General features: G+C 40.4%; 2 protein-coding genes across 6 annotated transcripts in view; one reads left to right on the forward strand and one right to left on the reverse strand.

Annotated features, from left to right (window-relative positions):
* The window catches only part of Hiw (MYC binding protein highwire), a 267,335-nt gene that overhangs the window by 222,890 nt on the left and 22,313 nt on the right, over positions 1–22,132 (forward strand). The window lies entirely within an intron of this gene.
* LOC139993446 (uncharacterized) overlaps positions 5,561–22,132 on the reverse strand; it is a 36,771-nt gene continuing 20,199 nt past the window's right edge. For 2 of the 3 annotated variants that reach the window (XM_072015198.1, XM_072015188.1), the window contains exons 2-4: positions 9,237–9,656; positions 8,309–8,601; positions 5,561–7,803 (exon numbers count right to left, since the gene is read on the reverse strand). In XM_072015198.1, the coding sequence (XP_071871299.1) occupies positions 6,039–7,803; positions 8,309–8,601; positions 9,237–9,617 (2,439 nt within the window). In that variant the 5' untranslated portion in view covers positions 9,618–9,656 and the 3' untranslated portion in view covers positions 5,561–6,038. Of the gene's footprint in view, positions 7,804–8,308; positions 8,602–9,236; positions 9,657–12,581; positions 12,730–22,132 lie in introns of those variants that run through there. The other variant, XM_072015206.1, reaches the window with a different exon arrangement.

Below are 22,132 nucleotides of genomic sequence, written 5' to 3' on the forward strand. Positions count from 1 at the left end.
AGTGCATCTCGTCGAAAGTGTCTGATCAATTATTTTCAGTCAAATCTTCCTGTTAACGCATTAAGAATTAACGTTAACGCAACGTTTTATTTGTACCTTTTTTAATCAATTCTTATTACTGAATTTTATTGAATTCATATTATTCATATTACAAATTGCTCAATACCTTCTTAACTTGTTATTTTCTCTGGCATTTAAAATGTAGTATTTTATGAAGAACTTAATGAATTATTTTTTCTTCAATTTATAGAGCTTCCTTTTGTATCACCGACTTCTGGTGGACTTCTATAATGTATATGTTATTCCAATAAGTTTTCTGTGCCTTGATAAAACAACAGCTTGTTTTATTTACATTTGTAATAATGTTATTTATACATTTATGCAATTTTTACATATAATTTCACTGGCAGACCCTTAATGGCTTAAAACAAATCAAATTGGAAACTACAGATTATTTGTTACTAAAGTAACAATAAGTTGATCAATAAAGTAACACAAAATCGAAAGGAATTTTTCAAATTTATTTATGCTATCTTCAATTGGAAATACAGATGTCTTAGAATGCCATTTTAGGATAAATAACTGCCAAGAATACAAAATCCCAAAAATGTGAAACAGGGATTCGCCATTTTTCAGTGACAGCTCTGTCATTCGAGTTGATTACCTTGAGAAAAGAATCGCGATGATACGTGAGCTTCTATAAAGATCTTTGGCTTAAAGGTCCATTAGGACGACGGTCTAATATCCTGGCGGCAGGTGACACATTGGCTCGTATGGAACACTTGGTGGATATTAAGAACGCGCCATTCGATATACGAACACGACGAAATAAAAGCACGAACAGAAAGTTCGGCCGTCAGTTCGTCGATCAGGCTAGTATGTCACCTGGTCGTATGCTTCCAACACGTTTCGATTTTATACATTTTCCCATAAAATTTAAAACGACTACACGAGTTACGTCGCGGGCCTCGTAAAACTCGTGCCGAGCGCGACGAAACAATCTCTTCGTTGAGCGAAAAATGGTAGAAGTTGCCAAACAACAGACGTGTTTCTCTCAAAATGGATTTCTATTTAATTAACATGAACAAAAAATAGAAGTTGCGATACGGCGAACTTGCTTCTCTCGAAATTAATATTAGCTTGACATCGTTTAATAAATTATCATATAATTGAACTATGATAATTAACTCGCATAAATCTTCACATATTACCGACGATTCATAATATTATATTAAATTACTTTCTCCAGATATCCAAAAGTAATAGATACTTGAGTGGCTTTCAATAGAATCAGAATTTTGGATTTTTCAAATGCATTCTAATGTCCAACGCAAATGGACCGGTTCCACGAAAATAACCCTTATGCTTCTCAAAAATCTACTTTTCGCAAGAATGCATCTCACTGAGAGAATAGAATTTATACCTATGTTTCTATTAGCAAAATTGTTACTTTATCACAGTATCCCGATTATTATTCTGAAATACATCGGACGAGAATTAAAAATGCCGCGGTATCCTTGTCTCGCTCTTTCAAAAAGAGAAAAGAATTGACAAATGCCCATAGTTTTCGTTCCAAACTCTCCAATTACGTGTCTCGCTGCGGACAAAATTTCCAACACGCGGAAGTTGTATACTCATTGTCGCTCATTACACAGTTATCCAGTTCTTTCTCGTCATCATTCTGGAGCACATTACCCGCACGAGTAACAAGCTGCTTAACGAACAAGCCTCCGCGAAACAAACTCCCAGCTACGTAATTGACGCTCCCCCCGCGACCACTAGATCGGCTAGGAAACTAATCTCAGAGCCGGTTGCCATCGGAAGGCGGAAGGGATCCAGGTGGTCCAGAAACAATATCGCACGATATTACTAGCTGACGCGTCGTGGAATATATTAGATCCGGTCCAATTACAATGTCCCGATACATTCTATCCCACGTAAGCTGTTTTCGTCGACTACGGAACTCTCTCTCGCTCTCCACGGACCACGAAATGGAAAACGCGTTTACGTTCTAAGCTGGGGCTTAATATAAGCCGTTGACCGGCTTCAGTAGTGATTTCGATGTTACGATAACCCGAGGGAGAGAGAGAGAAAGAGAGAGAGAGAGAGAGAGAGAGAGAGAGAGAGAGAGAGAGAGAGTTCATGTTACGCCAAGGGAGAGCCGACCGAAGTGATCCTCGATCGATTTTCCTGGACGATCTCCGACTCGCGGAGATTAGGTCAGGGACCAGAGAAACGGGTTAACCTACGTACAGGCGACGGTAGCACGACCATATCCAAGTGATGAGATGATTGGCTCGCTAATGAAACCTGATAGAGAAGCTCGCCTCGACTGCCTCGTTGCAGATTATTCTGTCGTGTAACGCGATGGATCGTGCCGGTGATCCCGTATACACTTCCGGCTAGCATGCACCTTTCGTCGTGGTCCCTACCACTTGCTGCCTCTTCTTCATCGTCCCCATTCAGATGGCAGATTTACAGATCCTGTAGGCTATAGATTTCCCTTTTTAGTGAAAAGAGAGATGGTAGATTTATGATAAGCGAGATAATGCTCTGAATGGTGGACGTAGTCGGGCTTCGAGAACGTTTGTTGAAACAGAAAGATACAGTTGAAGGATTGAATTTCTTCTTTTGTTGAGCAGATTCTCTATATGATTCTATCGTAGAATTCTATCTTTCTAATACGATGTTAGATGGTGATGTTATCGATGTATACGCTGAATTAATTTGTGTTCCCTGATTTGACGGTAACGCACAGAAGGTACAGAAATTTTAACAGAAAATAGTAGTTCGTAGTAGACGTTTGTTACTTTACGAAGGTTTGCAACAAATTGGAATATGGATCTAGATCTTCAAGGAGTAAAATACGATCAGAAGAACAGTTTCGATCGTTTAATTAATCTTGAATTAAGTTTGATTCAACAATTTTTCTAGCTGAAACAGAGGATTAACCAATGTGATATATCTGACTTGATATATCCGTTCAAATTTCCACGCTCATCTTGATCACTCGTTTCAGGTTATTTAAACTCGAGCAACTTGACCAATCTAAACAAGACTTCAAATTCGTAGTCGAAACGTGTCCCATTAAATCATAATACGCTTTTTCCAATACCAGAAGCATCGAAGCTAAACAAACGACGCGTCGTCCAAAAATCGGCCGGTCACATGCTTCCCATAATTCTACCGCCAAGAGCAACCGGTCGTCGAGAAAAATCACATCCTTATCTGAAAAATAGGCGCCCATAAAGTATCCGAGGAATCGGTACGAGATAGGGTGATTGCTCCGTGTACGTTGACTCGGTATCGCGACGACGCTACGCGGCGGCCTGTCGACAAAGTGGCGAGTGATAAAACACGCGAAGGATCACACCCTCGGAACGAAAGTACGACGAATCGCTCATGGAAGAAATATCGCGTTTGTTTTCTCCCGACTATCCTGGATTTCCAGCGACCGTTCGATAAAACGTTTTCACGCTACATTGTCCTTAATGGCGGTCCGTTCAATTTCGAGGCTGACCTGCTTTCCGTGATTTTCACGTGAATTTCGTTCATCTAGTTCCCCTTGCATATGCTGTTGTAGCTCTTTGATGCTTGGAATGAATATGAATGTGATTGGCAATATGATATTTTAATCACTGGTAATTGACATTGAAACTACCAAATATATAAAAACGATAGATTTTATAGTTTTTTCTTCTCGACATATGCAGATTTTGGTAAAGATGAAACGTTCTCTTTTTACTAAGATAAAAATATAATATATCTATTTAGTTTCATTCTAAGTATATGAAGTAGTATAATTTGTTCCTAATATATTTCTCTAGGTACACATTACAAGTTGGTAATTCTAAAATTACCTACCCTGATAAAAGTGCAAATATAAGATGGCGAGGAGATCTTTTTAAAGAGATACTAAATTTTAATGGTACTCCAATTTGGACAATTAAACAAACATCTGTCCTCTTGCTAATAAGAGCGACGAAGGGTTCTTTCTCCCTTCCATTCACTTTTATGAATACTTTTCAAACATACGCACATAGTTCTATTTGATAGAAATTACGCTATACTACGGTACAATTTTTCTGAAACTACTAAATCGTATAAATTAATTTTCCTGCTACTTACCTTAACATTTCAGCGGTGGTCGATATTTTTCTCGGCTAGACTCGCAGACTTCTCCCTGTGTCATTGCGCTCTTTTTCTCTTTCGCTGAAACTTTTCTGGTTTTCAGTAAGGATCAGAGGAAGAAGGAAAGAAGGAAAGAAAGAAAGAAAGAAAGAAAGAAAGAAGTAGACAGGGAAAAAGGGAGGAACAGGGTGAAAGAGCCAAGGAGAGAGAGGCAACAGCCGTTTGAACATCAACAGCTGCATCGCAGCCCTCCCCAGCTAGCCGCCTTCTCTATTTGCTCCTCTTACATTCTTTGTGGAATAGTTTGGTCTCGCCGCGGATATACACACCGACTACGCCCAGAGAGAACGAAAGAGATTAAGAATATCTTTTTCGGGGTCTTCGGTGGCCGTCGAAACGACTGTTTTCTTCGGTCGTCTCGCTACTGTGAACGAAACGACCAGACGATGTTTCGTACGACTCGAGCACCACTGTGCCGTGTAGAATGAGAAAAAATATCTGTGTCGACCCCTGAACCCAAAAACCGCGTTCTCGAGCAAGAGAAACGCTGGGGCGCGAGAGTCTTGAACGATGCTGGAATTATAAAGCTTCTCGAGATAACGTAACGTCGTACGAAATTTTGAGAATTAAAGAAGTTTTTCTTTAGGCTTAGAACAGTGAAAGAGATAATTCTTATATCTCCGAGGTGAGAAGTAAGAGTATATCCTATAGATATATACCTATAGGGCTCCCATATTTTTGTGAGGTATGGAAGAAGTGGAAAAGTGGATTTCTAGGTCATGTGAATGTGTCGTGGTTACGAGAGTTTTCGAAGAATCTGGTTATGGAAGTTGCGAAATATTCCGTGACAAAATCGGTAAAGGGAAAGCAATGTTGCAACACACAACTGCGGGATTGGCCCAAAGGGAAAATGTAGCAAGGAACTTTACAGGCGTAAGACATTTGCAAGGTTCGTAATTGCAAAGGTTTCCTATGGGAAAAACGACTTATAAACTCGGTGGATACAAGACAACTGTACGGTTCGTAGCTACAAGATTTCCTCGTGGGAAAGACAAAGTTGCGAACGTGCAACAGCGACCAGGTTCATGGTCATGGTTTCGTCACAGGCAAAATGAAATTTCTTAGAAGTTTCTAGCTACTTTACACGTATAGTTCTTTTTATGGTTTTGACAAGTCAAGGAAGAATATTTCGAGGGAGTTGTCCATAATGATTATAGTTCTCACAGATTATCCAGTGCCGTCACGTTATGTCTAAAATTAATTTCTGATGGAACGATTAAGAGTATGGCGTAAGTCTCGAGAGAACTGAAACTTGGAAATTATCGGAACTGGATATCGCATCCAGCTACATAATTCCGCGAACTCGTGGAAGGCGGATCGAAGAGGAGAGCGTAATTGGCCGTACCGGGTCGAATGAAAGACAGAGGAGGAATGTGAAATACTTTTTTAATAATACCTGACGAAGCAAATATATATATATATATATAAATCTATGATACATTCGCGTCTCGGGGCCAGTCGTTAAATAAAACTCGTCTTTCATCGCTCGTCCAATTAACTATTTCTTCCATACAAACAAAAGAAAAGTTACAACGAAACCGAACAATGTTCATCCTTTCTATGAATTTCCCTATTTTTCTTTCTTTCTTTTTTTTTCTTTATACAAAAGCTTCTTAAACTAGTATCATAAAAATCATAAAAAGTGTTCGATTCTTACATATCTGGCACTGTTCCTCTTCGACGAAACTCTACTAACACGTTCGGTCACCAGGCACGAAAATCATCGTTGTTCGACGAACGATTATTAGGAAAAAAAAAAAAAAAAAAGAACGAGAGAGCACGATTCACTTCGTAGTAGTCTTGCCACTCTCGCGCACTTATCACAGACAATCGACGATGGGCGTTCGTTATGCCCTCGCCATGTTCACGGAATCTTGGTCGGGTTTGGTGGGTAGCGGTCTGTTGGCCATCTTGCTCGCTGGAGTCGATGTTTGAGGTTCGGGTAGTTCCGAGTATAGATGGGCAGTCGCATCGGACGGTTCGGCGTATTCACAGAGCAGAGAATTGGGCCTTTTATTGTTACTGGTTTTCGATCCGCCGAGAATACTTTCGCCGAGAGCCTTTAAAAAACTCATGGGTCTGCCCTGATTTCTAGGAGCTTCGAACTTAGGACTGTCTGGAGGCCTGTGGTTTTCAGTCTTCGAGCTACCGAATGCTTGGTTCGAGTGATCATTGATTAGATGGTCGTTTACGACGTCTGGCGGCAATGGTTGCGGTGCTCTTCCAGCCAAAGTCGCCAGGATAGGTTGAGATAGTCTACTGGTACTGGGAACCGTCTCGTCACCAGGTAGTTCGGCGTACAAGTGATTCTGCTCGTTAGGCCTCTGATCTCGTGGCTCCGTGTATTCCGTCAGAGGTGGTCTAGGTTGTATTCCGCTGGGCAATAATTTCTCCAAAGACGGTGCTTTAGTACCGACACTAACGGAAGGTTTCGCTGCACCTCTGAGTCTCCTTTGTCTCGGTTGAATCACATCGTACGCGTTCTCCTCCCTGCCCGATGGTTGTCTGTCGTTGTTATTGTTGCAGCTCTCTTCCACTTTAATCAGATCGTACAGGTGCTCTATCATGTCCCTTGCCTGATTGTAGTTGTCAGGATCGTTCAGTCGTTCTCTGAGATCCCTCAGGTACTCCTCTGTTAACTCCTCGGGTAACGTTTGCGTCGCTTTGTTCTCGGTATAAGGATACAATCCTTCGGCATCTTCTTCGTCTTCTTCCGCCGGCTCTGCTTGAGTCTCAACCTCTAGAATCCGTGTCTCCGGCTGAAGTCCCGCGTATTCGTGCACACTTAACCTGGATATCGACCTGGCAGAAGTGGCAGCGGTCATTCCACTGCTGGGTGACAACCAGCTGGCAAAGTTTATCAGATGACCGGACGTTAACTTTGGGCACACGCCGCTACGGCGCATATACAGAATTCCAGAAGCTAAGATGACCACCAACACGATGAATACCGCTACCACACAGATCACTACGATGATCCTCTTCTCGCGTTGCAATTGCTCAGAGTCGCTCATCTCCACGTCGAAGTAACCCTTGTGCCTTGGATACACGTGTGGACCAACGCTTGGTGGACTAACACTTGGCTCTGGCTTAGCAGATGGCTTCTCACAGACAATATGGCTACCAGGACCACAGATAATTTTTGTAAAATTGCTCATGGACATGTAGCCCTGTGGGAGATTGAAGCACTTGTCGAGAAGCTGGTCAACTACGCAGAAGCTCGAATCCATCATCCAGGATACAGAGCTGTTCTTCCCCGTCACTTCGCGTGTCCAACTGTCCAGGTCACATCTGCACTTCTCCTTGAAGTAATTATTACCGACTCTGGCAGAATTCACTCGTTGCGAGATCGCCGCGAATTTCAAGGAACCAGGTCTCGCTTTCTCTATGTGATTCCCCGTAAAGGAGAACTCGAAGTTGGGCGCCGATGTCGCGTCCACCTCTGCCATGATCGCGTCGGTTTCCAGATCGATGAAGAGATTGTAGTCGATGGCTATGTGATTCCACTGGTGTAGAACTATCGCGCCTTGGTGCAGGTTTAAGAACTCGTTATTGTTGAAGCTGACCGTGGCAGCGGATATGTCGATGGCGCCGGTCTCTACTTCGGACAACCTGCAAACGCGAGAGGAAACTTTGTCTTGAACTTTGCACATTACAGAAACTTTATCTCCAGAAGTTTCAACGTAAAGTTTTTAACTACGTTCGCGTGTTTTCACGAATGGAAAATGGAATTATCTCGCTTCGAGTTACAGATATTAATCTCTTCACTAAATTATGGCGTAATTAATTTTGCTTGTCAACTTTGAAACAAAGCAAACACGAGACATTAAGAGACATAAATGGGATAAATATTCAAGGTGGAGGAAATTATATTAGGATATAATGGCGTAACACATAATTACGTTACGTTTTCACTACCAAAAAAAAAAAAAAAAAAAAAAAAAAATTTTTTAACGACATTGCGATAGTACGTTATTTTTACGTTTCTAACGTTGGAAAAGTCTAAGCGTTCGTTAACTGTAACGCACAACAGAGTAACGGCTTAACAATCGCAAAGAAGAATACAAACACGCCTGATCAAACAGTAAGCGAGACAAAGGGAAACGAGCGGATCTACCTTGAATATTGTATCGTGAGGTTGTCGTGGCCAGCCCGGAAGGCTCCCCTCTCTATGCTCTTCAATCTGACGTCGACGAACTCTAGGCTTTGGATTAACGCTCTGTCGCTGAACGCTCCGGTCTCGATCTCTAAGATCGTCGCGTTGCTGATGGTCACACTGAAAATCGTCATCGCGCAGAAGGCGTTCTTGCGGATCACCTTTGTCCAGATATCATCCATCCGAACCTCTGCAACTGCCGATGGGAATACCGCTGTCGGCAACTCCATGATTCTCACGGTTTGGAACATAATCTGCACTAGCCGAATTAGAAATCGAGATTATAGCGAATTCGTCGAAAACTGTTGCGGCTAGCCTGTTGGAATATCGCCAATTTCTAGCCAAACGTATTTCGCGTATGTATTCCGTTTATCGCGATGGATTTATGTTACGTCGAAACGAATGAGAAATATAAGAGCCATTAAAATAAACTGTGTCCGAGAAGTTTGAATTCTATTATTTTATAATGCATAATTCTTGACATTTGTTGACGTGTACCAAAACTTCTATTAAGATTTTCAATTCAGATATTCAACATAGGTAAAAAAGTAATATCACATTTTGTTAGTATAACGTCAAATTAAAATCAAAATTAAAATTAAACGACATAAAATTCATCATGAAAATTCTTTCGGATAAAGAATGGCGGAATCCTAAATATATACGAGCTTCACAGAAGCCAAACTGATTGAATCCACCTTTATAAATTTTCAATTTCATTGCCCAGAAACATAAATAATATTCGATCTTTCAAAAAACGTATAATCACTTCTACGAATTTATGTCGGAAGAAATTCATATAAATGGTCATAAATCCCAAAGTGAATTCTAAAGAATGTCGTCACCTTTCTACTTTTTAATGTAAGAATTTGATCAGTGTAGACTTGACCTTGGTCGCTGGTCCATGTCTGCCGTGTTGAGAAGCTTCGAGTTTGAACGCGTTGCTGGACAGCTCCAGAGTGGGCACCTCCCTAATCGTGATCCAGAGCAGCCTGGAGAAGGCATTCGGTCTGATTCCAACGTTCCTACATCTCGATATCGAAACGCTGAGCGTCCCTCGCGAATTCCTGAACGCGTGGCTCTCTAAGATCACGCTGTTGCACTCGGACACTTCGAGATGCGTGTTCGGGGCGCTCAGATTCTGAAAGGCTTGCCTCTTAGCCACCAGACTATAGATCCCCGACACGTGGACTCGTTTCAAAGGCGCGCCATCCGCGAAAGCACCCGATTGGATCCTCAACTCCCTGCAGTGAGAGACCTCCACCTCCATCGCATCCGATGGAATGGTTCCCTCCAGTAACTCCACGTCCTAACAACAGAAAAGGGAAATAAAATTGGTTATTATAGTGTGTCGATCCTGTTGGTTGACGCGTTAACGGTGAAGAGAGGTATTTTAATCTTTGTGCCAGTTTCGAAAGGCTGTAAAGGATATTAGGGGCTTTCTAAATTCTCAATATTATAAGGGTTGTTTGGAAAATTTATACCTGAGTCGAGAGAGGTGGGACTTGGGTTACAATGCGGGTGAATGACGTGAGTTATCGTAGGTAGGTGTATCCTGGATATAAATCATGTTTTGCTATGAATCGTAGTCGAGAGCTGACTGATGATGCATATCTGATAAATATACACACAACCTGCGAGTGGACTGTACGTATAGAGAGCTCTGTGAGTAAAGGTAGTTGCACTTCGAAACGTCTCATTTCATACGTCTTTCAAAATTCATTCTCTTCGTTCTCATTTCATACGCGCGAGGAAAATTGAGAATTTATCGAGCGATGGATGATCGATATTTGCGAAAAACTAGCAGTGAAATTCAGATGACCTGTAATTAGCTATGTGAAAGCGAGGCTGAGAATATTTCCATTTTTATTGGCACTATAGATGGCCAAGGTTTCCACGTAATGGAAACAGAAGAGTTCAATTTCAACCGTCATAAAATTTATGTAATTGCAAATATCATCTTCTCGATGGGATTCTCCGTTCGCAATTTCGTAACGATAAAAAGAGAGGCGACGAATGGCTGAGGGAGTTGGGCAGAGGGATTTTAATAGACCCCCGGGAATAATTTCTCGGAATAATTTACGTGTTACGACTCGGGCGGCGATGAATAATAATCAGATAGTTAAAAATCTCCATAATGAAACGGAAGTCCTTTAGCCCTGTCTCGTTTTAAAATCAACAAGTGAATTTCTATCAGACTGAATTACCAGGCTAACTGGTCGTAGCAACTACGAAAGGAAAAAAGAAGAAAAAATACGAGAGAGAACAGGAGAAACTCAACGACCTGGAATCACTGACGAATTAATGTCGCGATTATTAATTAAACACTCTTACCATTCTCTTTTGAAATTTTCAATACTACTCGTTTTCTGTGTATGAAATTCAATTACCTATAATTAAGGTATATTTTTCATTCTGTCAGTCAAATGGATATCGCGTCATTTTCAAAATGTCATTTTATCAAAGGTAAAAATCATATGTCGTATGAAACTTTTCAGAACAGAAAATGCTATGCAATTGTATTCGATACAACATGTTTGAAGTCCTCGGAAATATTATATCGATGTTAGACGTAGCGTGAACGAGTTCTTGGTTCGTCGAACGGGAGGTGAATCGATAATGAGACGGAAATGGTTCTGCGGGTCGAGTCCGCGTGAAAAATGAATCACGCGACTGTAACATGTACGATTACTAGGAATATCTACATCATTAGTTATGCGTGCAAGATTGCGTATCTCTTTGTACCCATCTTTTTTCCATAGTCAGATTTATATTATATAACGAAATGGCGACGATCGATGTGCCGTTCTGTGGATTGCCATTTACGTGTCGAAAAGGTTTGCTAACGACGTTCTGCTCCCTTTGAACCAACGATGATGAAATGAAACGCAAGAACCGGTCTGGAAATTCGAATGTGCTCGTACAGCGCAAGAAATCGAATTGCCCCTGGTTCCTTGTTAAACAACGGAACGAACCAATTGTTTCCTCCTCGTTCTCTAATTGCTTGTCCACGAGGCACGTTTCAAGTGACTTTATCTTCAAAAAGTGTATTTCATAGTAGCTTCGTGCGTTCATCGAGACGCATGTAAATTTGTTTCTTCGAATTGCGAGCATAAACGAAAATGAATCGACTGGATGATAGCGACGAGACCGGTGAACGTTGATTGAATTAGCTTGTTCGTCATCATTAAGCACGCAGACAAGCACGCGATGCTTGCGTTTTCGGTGACATACTAATCACGTTCTCAGCGAAAGAGAAAGAGAGAGACGGTGGGGAGTGAAATTGTTGGCCCACGACGAGTTACCTTTAAAAGTACTTCCGCTGACGTCGGCTTCCTGGCTGTTCCCCGCTATCTGCACGTTTGTCAGCGCGCCAGTTTAATGAAATGTTCGAACGCCATGCTAAGCAATAATTCCGCTGTTTCCCGACTTCTCTTTAAATTGTGTACCGAACGAGTCGCGTGTACGAGCAATTACCGCCAGGGAACATCGATTTCCTCGGAAGCATCAACGTGGAAAAAGGCAATAGAAAAAAACAAATATCTGTCGTCAATCGTTCTACTCGTAACAAGTCGTGCAAGAAAAAATTCATGGTGTACAAACTCAAAATAGGGCACAAGCGAAAGGATGTTTTTCCTAATGTTTCCAAATGGCTGGAAAAATGGAGTACGTCTGTGTCGGTCGGCTTGGTTGTATCTCATTTTTCCTCGGATTCCCCGTACGCGTGCAACGTCCGTGATTTATATTCCAATCGTTGTAGAGTTTATCTTTGCAAAAAAAAAAAAAAAAAAAAAGGAAAAGAAAGAAAAGGAAATAGACAGAAAGACTATAAAAGGGGTGGAAAGCTATCTGGTAACAGTTTGGAAAAGGTTTCGGAACGCTTTATCACGTCGCTTGGACCGTGCAAACGTCGACTCTAGGAAATCCCTTTTGAACCGACGTTTGAACACGATATAAGTCGCGGCAGAACTTGAAATTTACATGAGAAAACACGGTGGCAGCCCCAATGTAACGCGTCGACGAAACAGTATAGTGTCTATCGACGGGAACGATAACGCTGAAATCGGGTCTGGAGTAAGGGGTGACGTTAAATCAAACAGACACGTAGAACCCCATTTTTTTTCGACTGACAGAATGAGGCAGACTACCTGAATTTCTAAAGAAAGAGACGGTTCAGTTCGTCTCACAAAAGACCAAAACCTACTTCTGTGAACCTTAGGAGGACTCGTTATACCTGTTGGAAAGCAAAGCTGTTTTCGAGGAGTCCTCGCGTCGGTATTTAGTAAGTCTCGAGCGAGAAAATCGAGGTGTCGCGTCAGTTCACCGGCTAAGCCTCCGGCAGATGATTCCTGTAATCTCTTAATACCCTCGTATCTTGCGTTCTGCCTATAGTGAAAAACTCGAGGAAAGATTCTAACGATCGTCAACCTGTGGTCAGATCTAACGATAGGAAAAATGCCGACTTCGGCACGGTTACTCCTAGTGTAGATAGCTGTAACATATTTTAATATTTCTTTTAGCAATTTTTTATTTTCTAGTAATAACATGTTTTTATCCACTGGACACGTGAAATATTAAAGCTTCAAACTTACTTATATGCATTTGATAGATAACTCTGATTGAGTATATATGAGTTAATTGTGAATTTATTGAAAGATCATGAAAATCTGTGGAACAAAATTGCACATTCGATTGATCGAGGATTTCATTCGAAGATTATGCGATTTCTGCTACTTTCACGGTGGAACTTCCTCTTTTCGGATCGGAATTTCCGACAATTTGTTTATCTTTCTCGTCGCGCTATTCTCGGTACGTATCCTCGCATTTCGTTTCTCTGCGAGTTTCGGAGGAAGGCCTGCCCCTTTTACCTTCGTGGCGCAGCTAAATTCGTTATCTGAGGATATTTTGGTTCGCGAGATATCACAACATCCATTGGAGAGTAAGCAGCCCAAGTGATTTCTCCTAGCGACGTCTTGATTCATTGTAATGCGTTTCGTGGCTTACCGGAAAGAAATACGATATTCTTCCATGGAAAGCCCGCGCAGGAGATAATTAAATAATTGTTGTTCTGTCACGGCTTTGGTAAATCACGCGGCCATCTGGTTGCACTAAAAATTCTCATGGAGCCCTAGGCTTCAGCTTTTCTTTGTGGAAAACCACGTCAAATGCTGCTTTAAAACATTTTAACGAAAACTTAAACTTCGATGTTTCACTTCCTACTCGTTCATTAAAAATATTACTTCCCTCTTATCCTGATTCGACTTAAGAAATCATTGTTAATATTTAGAATAAAGAAGTAAAAGTATAGTATAAATAAGATATCTACGACTTTAAACTCTACTTTCCAGTACCTAACTGTAAAAGCTATACGTAAATTATCGTAGCATTTTACATTTAAGATTTACGTCTGTCTTCAGCATAAAATTCACATTCTTTTCCTCTAAAAAGATCGTCTTTTACTTTCTCAAACTTATAAAAATGCCTGAAAATGGAAATAAATTATCCTAGAAATTAAAAAGAATCTTGAAGATTAAAATTAATTATTCTAGCCCCTACATCGTTTCCCGTGACACATAACATCGAAACCACGAAATATCGCAACAAGTATCCCGAGTTTTCCTCGATTATGAGACAGCAACTGGAAGGATCGCAGCTACCATGTTCCATGCGTTCACCAGTGAACCGATGATTCACATAGTCGCTCCTCCGTCTCTGCTTTTAATCCACACGCTCGCGATCTCGTCTCTTGCGACACGGTTAAATCGTTGTAACACAAATCCGCCATCTGTTTTTCTCGTCGCGTCGCCGATTTCTAACGCAATTCTCCGTCACAATTTTCCACTGTGTAAGGCTCACCTTGAACTCGTGCATCGGCGGAGGTCAGGTGGAAAAGGCTCGCGTCGATCGGACGTCTTGTAGAAACGAGTTGTCGCGCGTCGACACGCTCGTTGCGCGAATTAACGCCCACGCGAATGTTAATTAGACCGGGCGAACCGGGACGCGAAACAAGCGAAGGAATGGGAACGGTGTCAGAGAATCTGCCGCGAGAACAATGCGGCTAGTGTGTCTGGAAGTCGCTTGAAATTACTACTCGAAACTTGTTTCTCGATTGTGAAGCCTGATTAGAGGAGTGCGCGTCCTACTATGAAGTAGTAGGACGCTACTTCTACTTCGTGCAAACTCGCGGACATGTTGTTTGAGTGAGAAATACATATTTAAATAAATAGAGGAAGTTTGTGGATGGATTAAGACAAATGTGTATCAGAATTAAGTAGTCGGGTCTTTATATAATGGAGCAGTTTTGATGTTAGTGAGAAGACAGTTTCGAAGAAGTTGAATTGTTTTAATGTCGCTTCTCTTGCGATTTCGATTTTTATCTCTTGCCTTTATATTAAGAAATATATTATAGATGTGTTTGAAATGGATTGTCGTGGCTTCTTTTATTCTACTTGTAATTTTTCCTATGATATAGAAGCGTTATAATTTTATTCGTATAAGGAGTTGTCTTAAATCGGAGCTAAGTATTATTCTTGATAAATATTTCAACACGCATGTTTAAACATAACAGCATATAAATGTCTCTTAATTACGTCCATTAGAAGAATACCATTCAAGGGATTGACGATCTTCCGAGAGAAATGAAATCGAAGAAAATATGTCACGCAAAAATCATGTTTAGAGTATCAAGAATCTGATTGCAAGACTTTAGGCTCCAGGGAAGTATCGCGGTTGTGTTTGATTTTCTTTCACGGAAAGCGAAACGCAAAGCGGAAGAAATTCAGATCAAGTGAACGAACCTGCATGAAATCATACTGACATTACACTTTACGTGAAAGATGAAGCCGATCGCGTGACGAGAAATGATCGAGGACAGGGTGCGGCGATGCGACTGCAATTACTTCCTGCTGACCACTCCTGACCCGTCACTCCATTAAGAAATGAACTCGAAACGGAACCGTCGAATTACCTTCTGTTTCGCTTATTACTGCAATCTTCGCATTATAAGCACCGTGTGCACCGCAAGCCACTACTCGTGTAAACCGTTTTATCGTGATTCGTTTTATCCATTTCATCTCCCTTGGACGCCCTGGAATCCTCGATGTTACCGCATTATGATGATTTCATGCTATCATCTACTCTTAAAAGTAATGGAATAAAATCCTAAATTGATTATGAAACTATCCGAAGATACGAAAGTTTCAAATTCGAATTTTCAATGTTGATAGAATCTTAAAAAAAGTTACTTGCACAAAATAAACGAACTATCACGAGTTTATTAAAAAGGAAGTTCTTCAGTTTGTTAATAAAACGGAACAACATTGGAAAATGTTAAACATGTTTGCATCTTGCAATTATAATAGCTGTTAGAGAACTTTGTTCTTTTCCTATTTGCCAAATAATTAAAAGTTCCACAATAACTCAACTATTTGACTAAAAAATACACTCTACTGAGAATTATAATTAGTCCATTATTATTTTTCATAAAATAACGTTTGTCGTTTATCACTATAGAAAATTCAATAAATCTACAACTTAATTAATTATGGAACCAAAGGGGCGATACTTTTAAGAGTTAAAATGTACGATTAAATGCAAATACTTAAAATTGCAATCAACGATAGAGACCTGTAGTAATATCAACAAGACTACCAATAACACCTATAGTTCCTTCCTTTTTTTAGAGATCTTTCCAGTTACGTTCCGCTAAGAATACTAAAATCTATTCTGTTGCTGAATTCTAATGTCCAAGCCATTATTCCGCCGGTGTCATTAAAATTTCATCACTTTTACTCGAGGAAAGAAACCAAAGAAAGTTGGAAGTTTATAAACACGATTCCCCGTAATGTATGATGGTTGACTCGGAGTGTCTTCACGGGTGCATCGGTGACGTCAGGCTCGGTGCATCGCACGGGAACAGCTGGGACGTTCTCCGAAATAAAGAGAAGAACGGGGCCACCAAAAGGAGGGAAAACTCTTCCTAGCAGTTCCCTGCGTAAGTCGAGAGATACACGAGGACACCCGTGCATTTCTCTACGCTCGATGAATGACTAAGACCGCTCTTAAAATTCGTGCCATTTCGCACGCTGACTCAAAAGATGAAACAGGGATAACGTCGGCTATTTCTGCACCTAGTTGCCAACACAAAGAGGAGCGGTCGAATTATGAACGGTTCTTAAACTCCGCCGCCGTAATCGTCTCTACGTCGTTCAATTAATTGTGGTGTCTTCGGTATGGATTCTAGAACGTTAAATTGCTTCGTGCGAGAGGAGAATAATATCAAATTTTGAAGACAATGGCGGATTTTTACTTTATCATTAGATGAGAATTATTTTTCACAAAGTTCAAGAGAATATTAAAAACCTTTAACAAACTGTGGGAGAGACTTGTTTATCTTCATAGACAAACATATTTTTTCACACAACCTAAGTGAAAATTTCAAGAACGAAGAAAGCGGAGGATCATCGACGACGTAATTTGTCTATGAAATGTTAATGTTAAATAGACTACCGAATTGCCTCAATTACTCCAAAACTTACTTTCCATTAACATAACCTTACATAACTACATAACGTGCATTATAACTAAAAAAAAAAAAAAGTGGAAAATTCGTCAGCTCGTTATCGATAGACTAAAGAAACATGCAACGTCAGCGTCAGTGTTTGAAAAAAAAAAAAAAAAATTCTTAAAAGGATGCCTAGCGTACGGTGTACAGTTTCAATAGGGGAATGAAGAGCAGTGGTGAGGAAATCTTAGCGAAATAATCGAATTTAGTCGGGTCATAAGCGACAAAAGGGATGATGTTACCTTTAACCCGTAGGGTTTTCGCGTTTCGAAGGTTTCTGTCGTGAAGCGATAGCTATAGACGCGACATCACGATGTCGTTGTTTAAGGGGAGGTTAAGGAGAAGTTGCGTACGAGAACTAGCCGCCAGAAGCGATGACTGAGAAGAAGGTAAACAAACGAAAGAGAAGTCAGAGTCTCCCAAGATCTTGGCCCCTGAGGAGGCGAGGAAGGAATCTGTGCGAGTTGAAACTATACAAGGGTGGTTCGCTGCCTGAGGGTAAATAAACGATTTAAGACGGTGGCAAATGCACGGTGTGCTCGCGAGATCACGACGAAATCCACAGCGAACGTAAACGGGGAAACAAACGAACCATCAATTAAATTTGCGATTAAGCAGACTTTGCTCGGAGCTCGTAACCGGCGTTATTTGCCATGGAAAAATAGGCCACCGCGGATAGATAGGAACGTGTATACGGCGTTAAACAAAGTCTCATAAATTGCGGAGATAAATTAAAGCAGAAGTGAATTAAAGCCGCGTTGTTGAAAGACAACCGCGACTTCGTCGAAACGAAGCTTTTGATCGCTAAAACCACTCTGAACCGTGGAAAAATGGAAGCACGCGGATATGCCGCGATTCTTTGCCGTAAAAGATTTCATCGTGCGAAAAAGCAAGGGCGGAAATTTACAATCTCCGTAGAAATTTACGGATACAAGCAAGAAAGGTGAGCGCGACGGTATAAATTACGAGAGAGAAATTATGTCGGAAACGCGAACGTTTGTTGGCAACGTCGTCGAGGCATCTGTACTACGAGAATACGCCCAGTTTGAATCGAGCAGCCAGCAGAAGGCGTTCGAAGCACTTCGAGCCGCGTTTCGAAGTACCGTCGACCCCCAAATTATACGGTTGAAGAAATACTCGATCGAGAAGATAAATAATTAAGCAGTATCGAGGAGCGTGTCGCGAATGCCGGAGAGCAAAGCGCCGCCGCAACCGGCTGGCATTTTAAGGCGTCTAGTCACGAACTATCGGCGATCCGCCGGCTGAATCGAAATTGAAGAACGACCGACAATGGCGTTCCCGTGGATTATAACGTGCGCTTCCAGCCCAGCGAGAACTAACGCTTCGTAGCTTGATTTTATGTACGAGCCACGGACAGCAACTGACAGTACGAATCAGTTTTTTCTCGTTCACAGGAACAGAAGGTACTGTACGCTTGTTCTTGAATGCTAAATCCGCCTGAGTTACGTGAACAGTACTTGTGTCTTTCCCCTTGCTTCCTTTTTTCTTTATTCCTTTCTCAATTTACGTGCGTGGAAATGGTGTTAAATTCGACAGATATAGAGCTTGAGTTACGTGGTTTTCGACTATGTTGAAATTCAGACTGCATTTTAAAAAATACTCTACCAAATGATAAGATCACAAAGGCGATGTATCGCATGGGACTGAATTTGAAAATACAAGTTTTCACCGAGGGGATAATTGAGACCTAAATCAGGTTTAGCTTTTATCAAAAACTGTTTCAACGTGAAACGACGATAAGCGGTAATATGCTTCTCGTGTTTTACGCCGCAAGTTTATTACTTGCGGACCGTACTTTTTTAAGGGTTTCCATCGTTAAAAAAACTTGTTAGCCGTACGTTGTTTCTCTTATGATGAAAATTCGAGTTGATCTGCGGTGACAATAGGATCGCGAACAGAGAAGTCGAGTCGCTTTAAGAACAATGAAACTTTCGAAAGTTTCCGCTCGGTGGCGAACTTGGCGGCGAGTACAGAGGCTAATTGAAGAAACCTGGGAACAGACCTAGTAACAGACCCTCTCTTCTCGTCGAGGATAGTCAGTATTTTGTAGTTGTAATTCAGCCTGAGACAATCGTAATCGAGTTATTCGGAATTCGGCTAACTCTACCCGACGTGTTGCAGGTGTCTTCGTTGAGGAAGTTAACAATAGCAATCGATGATACTATTTACTAAGTAATATCCATAATTTGGTCCACTGTTTTCATCTTGATCATATTCAGTATATATATCACGAGATAGAGAAAAGTGTCCCTTAAGTGTGAACTCTAAGCAATTCTTCTTCAATGATTCATAAGTGAAATGGTTTTTCAATGGAAAAAGATCATATCGGAATATAAAATTCGGAGAATAAAATGGTTATAAATAGATAGTAGATGTTTATGCATTTATAAAAAATGTATAACGTAGAAAAATTCACAGAATACACATAATATGTAAAGGATATATAAAATATCCAAAGTATAGTGCTCATTTTAATATTTACTTTCCCTTTAAGGACGTTCCATACGTTGCTTTTCTTTAGTTATATTCAGGATAATATAAATTTGCATAAAAATCCGCAACTATATACTTTATAAGCCTACTTCCGGTGAAACGCATTCTTTTCGTCTTATCACGCACCATAACGACACTTTGAGAGAACTTTATTCTCCTACGTGTTTTTTCGTCTGACGAAGCCACGCATTTCACGTGTCTTAATATTTACATTGAAATACACGGTTCTTAATAACAAAGATAACAACGTTATCTGAATGATTTAAAACATAAGGCGAATAATCACACTATCGAAGTTTTTCCTTATACACGTGTTTTATCATCTTTACGACAGGCCACGCCTTTCTAAATTTAGGAAATGTTATTTAGGAAAGAAAATTTTAAAACGTCGAGCAGTATATCGAAGTCGATAAACGTGTTTTCGAAGCGGCATATAAAAGAAAATTAGGTTTGTATTCTACGGAGGAGGTAGAAGAAGGAAGGCAAATAGAAAAGGTTGACGAAGAATGGGAAGAACTAGAATTGCAGTACGAAACATAAAGAGAAGTAAAGAGAGAGAAAGAAGCTAACAAAAAACATTGCAAGAGAAGGATTCAGGTGACGTAGAACAGAAAAGAGTGGAAAAGAGAAAAGCAACGTATCAGCGAGGTTGATAAGGAAGACAGAACGGCAGAGTGGAAATAACTAGGAAACAGAAAAGGATCTTCTGGCAATTGCACGGTCGTGGAAGCAACAACGAAGAAGTCAGAGTTCGAGTGTTCGACTTCTCGGTAAATCCTTCGTCGAGATGTCGAAAGTTTCTCTTTGTGAAGTGCTCGAAGTCGCGTTGGAAGATCGTTACTTGACACAGTTGCAACCGAGCGAACGCTCGACGAAACCGCAAAAGGGGTCTGGTTACTGTTCGCGGAAGCTACGGCGAATTTAAAATTCCAGTAGACGCAGGAAGGGGGAGTCATTACGATCATTGAAGCATATTTAAAAAATGAAACACAGTATCGTATGATAAGGAAAGTTCACCATCGCACGAAACTCTCGAGGCTGGTTACCTCTTGGAAGCCAGTTACGTGGTTTAAACTTCGAAAACAATTTTAAAATTCCCACCGCGTACTTTCCGAGGTTATTAATCTCTGCTGAATTCGTAAAATGGCGCGACACTAATGAGGTCTTTCAGTTTCCGTCGTTTAACGCGTTGCTGCTGGAGAACATAACGCGTACCCTGCATTATTTGTTAATCGCTTTCTGAATGTCTTTGAAAATTTAATCCTCGTAACTATATTATATGTAGATGTACGCTCCATGATTTAATATTTATTAAATGGAAATGTGGGAGAACAGCAAGGGAAAAAATGATAAAAATTGTTCGAGCGAAAATCACGCGATTTTCACGTTCCATGCATCGAATCGGTAGCATCATCCGTGAAATTGTTACAGCCAATGTTTTTCCAATTCATTAAGCTTCGCTCGTTTACAAATATTACCTATTGGTGCGGAATATTTCACAAGCATGAAATGCATTTTGTAAAAGTCGAGATCTGATCTTTATTTCGCCAATTATCAATATACATTTTTAATATATACTTCCAAAACTGTTATCCCTACGATTTACAAATTCCAATTGGTATGGTTTATTTGAGGGATATAGTGACCTTAATCTATACCACAGAACCAATTTTTGTATGGAAGCAATATGAATATGTGAAAAGTAATTTTATGAAAGTAGATATAATTTATAATTATTAAACGCAACATATTGTTTAACAATATATAAATATTTCTTTGTGACAGGCTGACATATTCATTGTGAAATACAAAAATAAATACAAAAAATGAACAATTAAGGAAGATTAAGTCGATGTACCCTTTTAAAAGATGTATAAAACATCTATGAAGATCTTTCTCTCATTTCCTTTTCTCAAATCAAGCACAATGTCTTCTAGATTAAACATAAAAAGAAAAGAGAAGAAGAAAAAGATTCGTAAAACGTGACTTTTACTTGGAAGAAAGAATCTACCGCAAAGTGTGTCGAGCAACTTCCGTTACAAACTTGACGTACTCGAGTCAGCCTACTCGTTTAACGAAACCACGCTAACGTTGCGTAAGCCTTTGGAATTACACGGAATACGAGATAGGTTTTCGAAGATGATTCGAAGGTGTTAACCGATAATGATGCCTGTAGATCGGATCGGCTAACGCGCTTCTGCCTCTTGTTCACTTCGAATCATGTTGCGAGACGATGTACGTACGAAACGAGAGACTCGTGAACACGAGACGCCAGGTAGTCGAGGTTCAATGTCCGATCGATGGATCAACTTGCAAGCAACTCTCTTCGTGTGCTCGATGCCGCGTGCTTTCGTCGTAGAAATTATGTGACGTCTTTGCGTTTATCAAATTCTTCCAAAAATCCTAGCAACTTAAACGAACCTCAACTATTTCTTCTTCGCAAGAAAAAGTTTCAAATCTTTCAACGATTGCTAATCCTCGTAATTTCTATATACATTTCCAAATTCATTTCAAATTTTACCGATATAATCACGATAGTTAGATCTCATTGCTAATGTAATTTCAAAATATTAGGCGTAAAATAAAATATTAGGCACAAATAGTCTTTACAAGTTTTCAGATGCTTCGTAATCTTTTCTGCTTCACTTTATGAGCCTATGCATGGCGCTTGTTTTTCAAGTGCTAAAATAAAAAAGAAAGAAAATAAT

This window comes from Bombus fervidus, chromosome 2 (assembly GCF_041682495.2).
Source record: "Bombus fervidus isolate BK054 chromosome 2, iyBomFerv1, whole genome shotgun sequence".
NCBI lineage: Eukaryota > Metazoa > Arthropoda > Insecta > Hymenoptera > Apidae > Bombus > Bombus fervidus.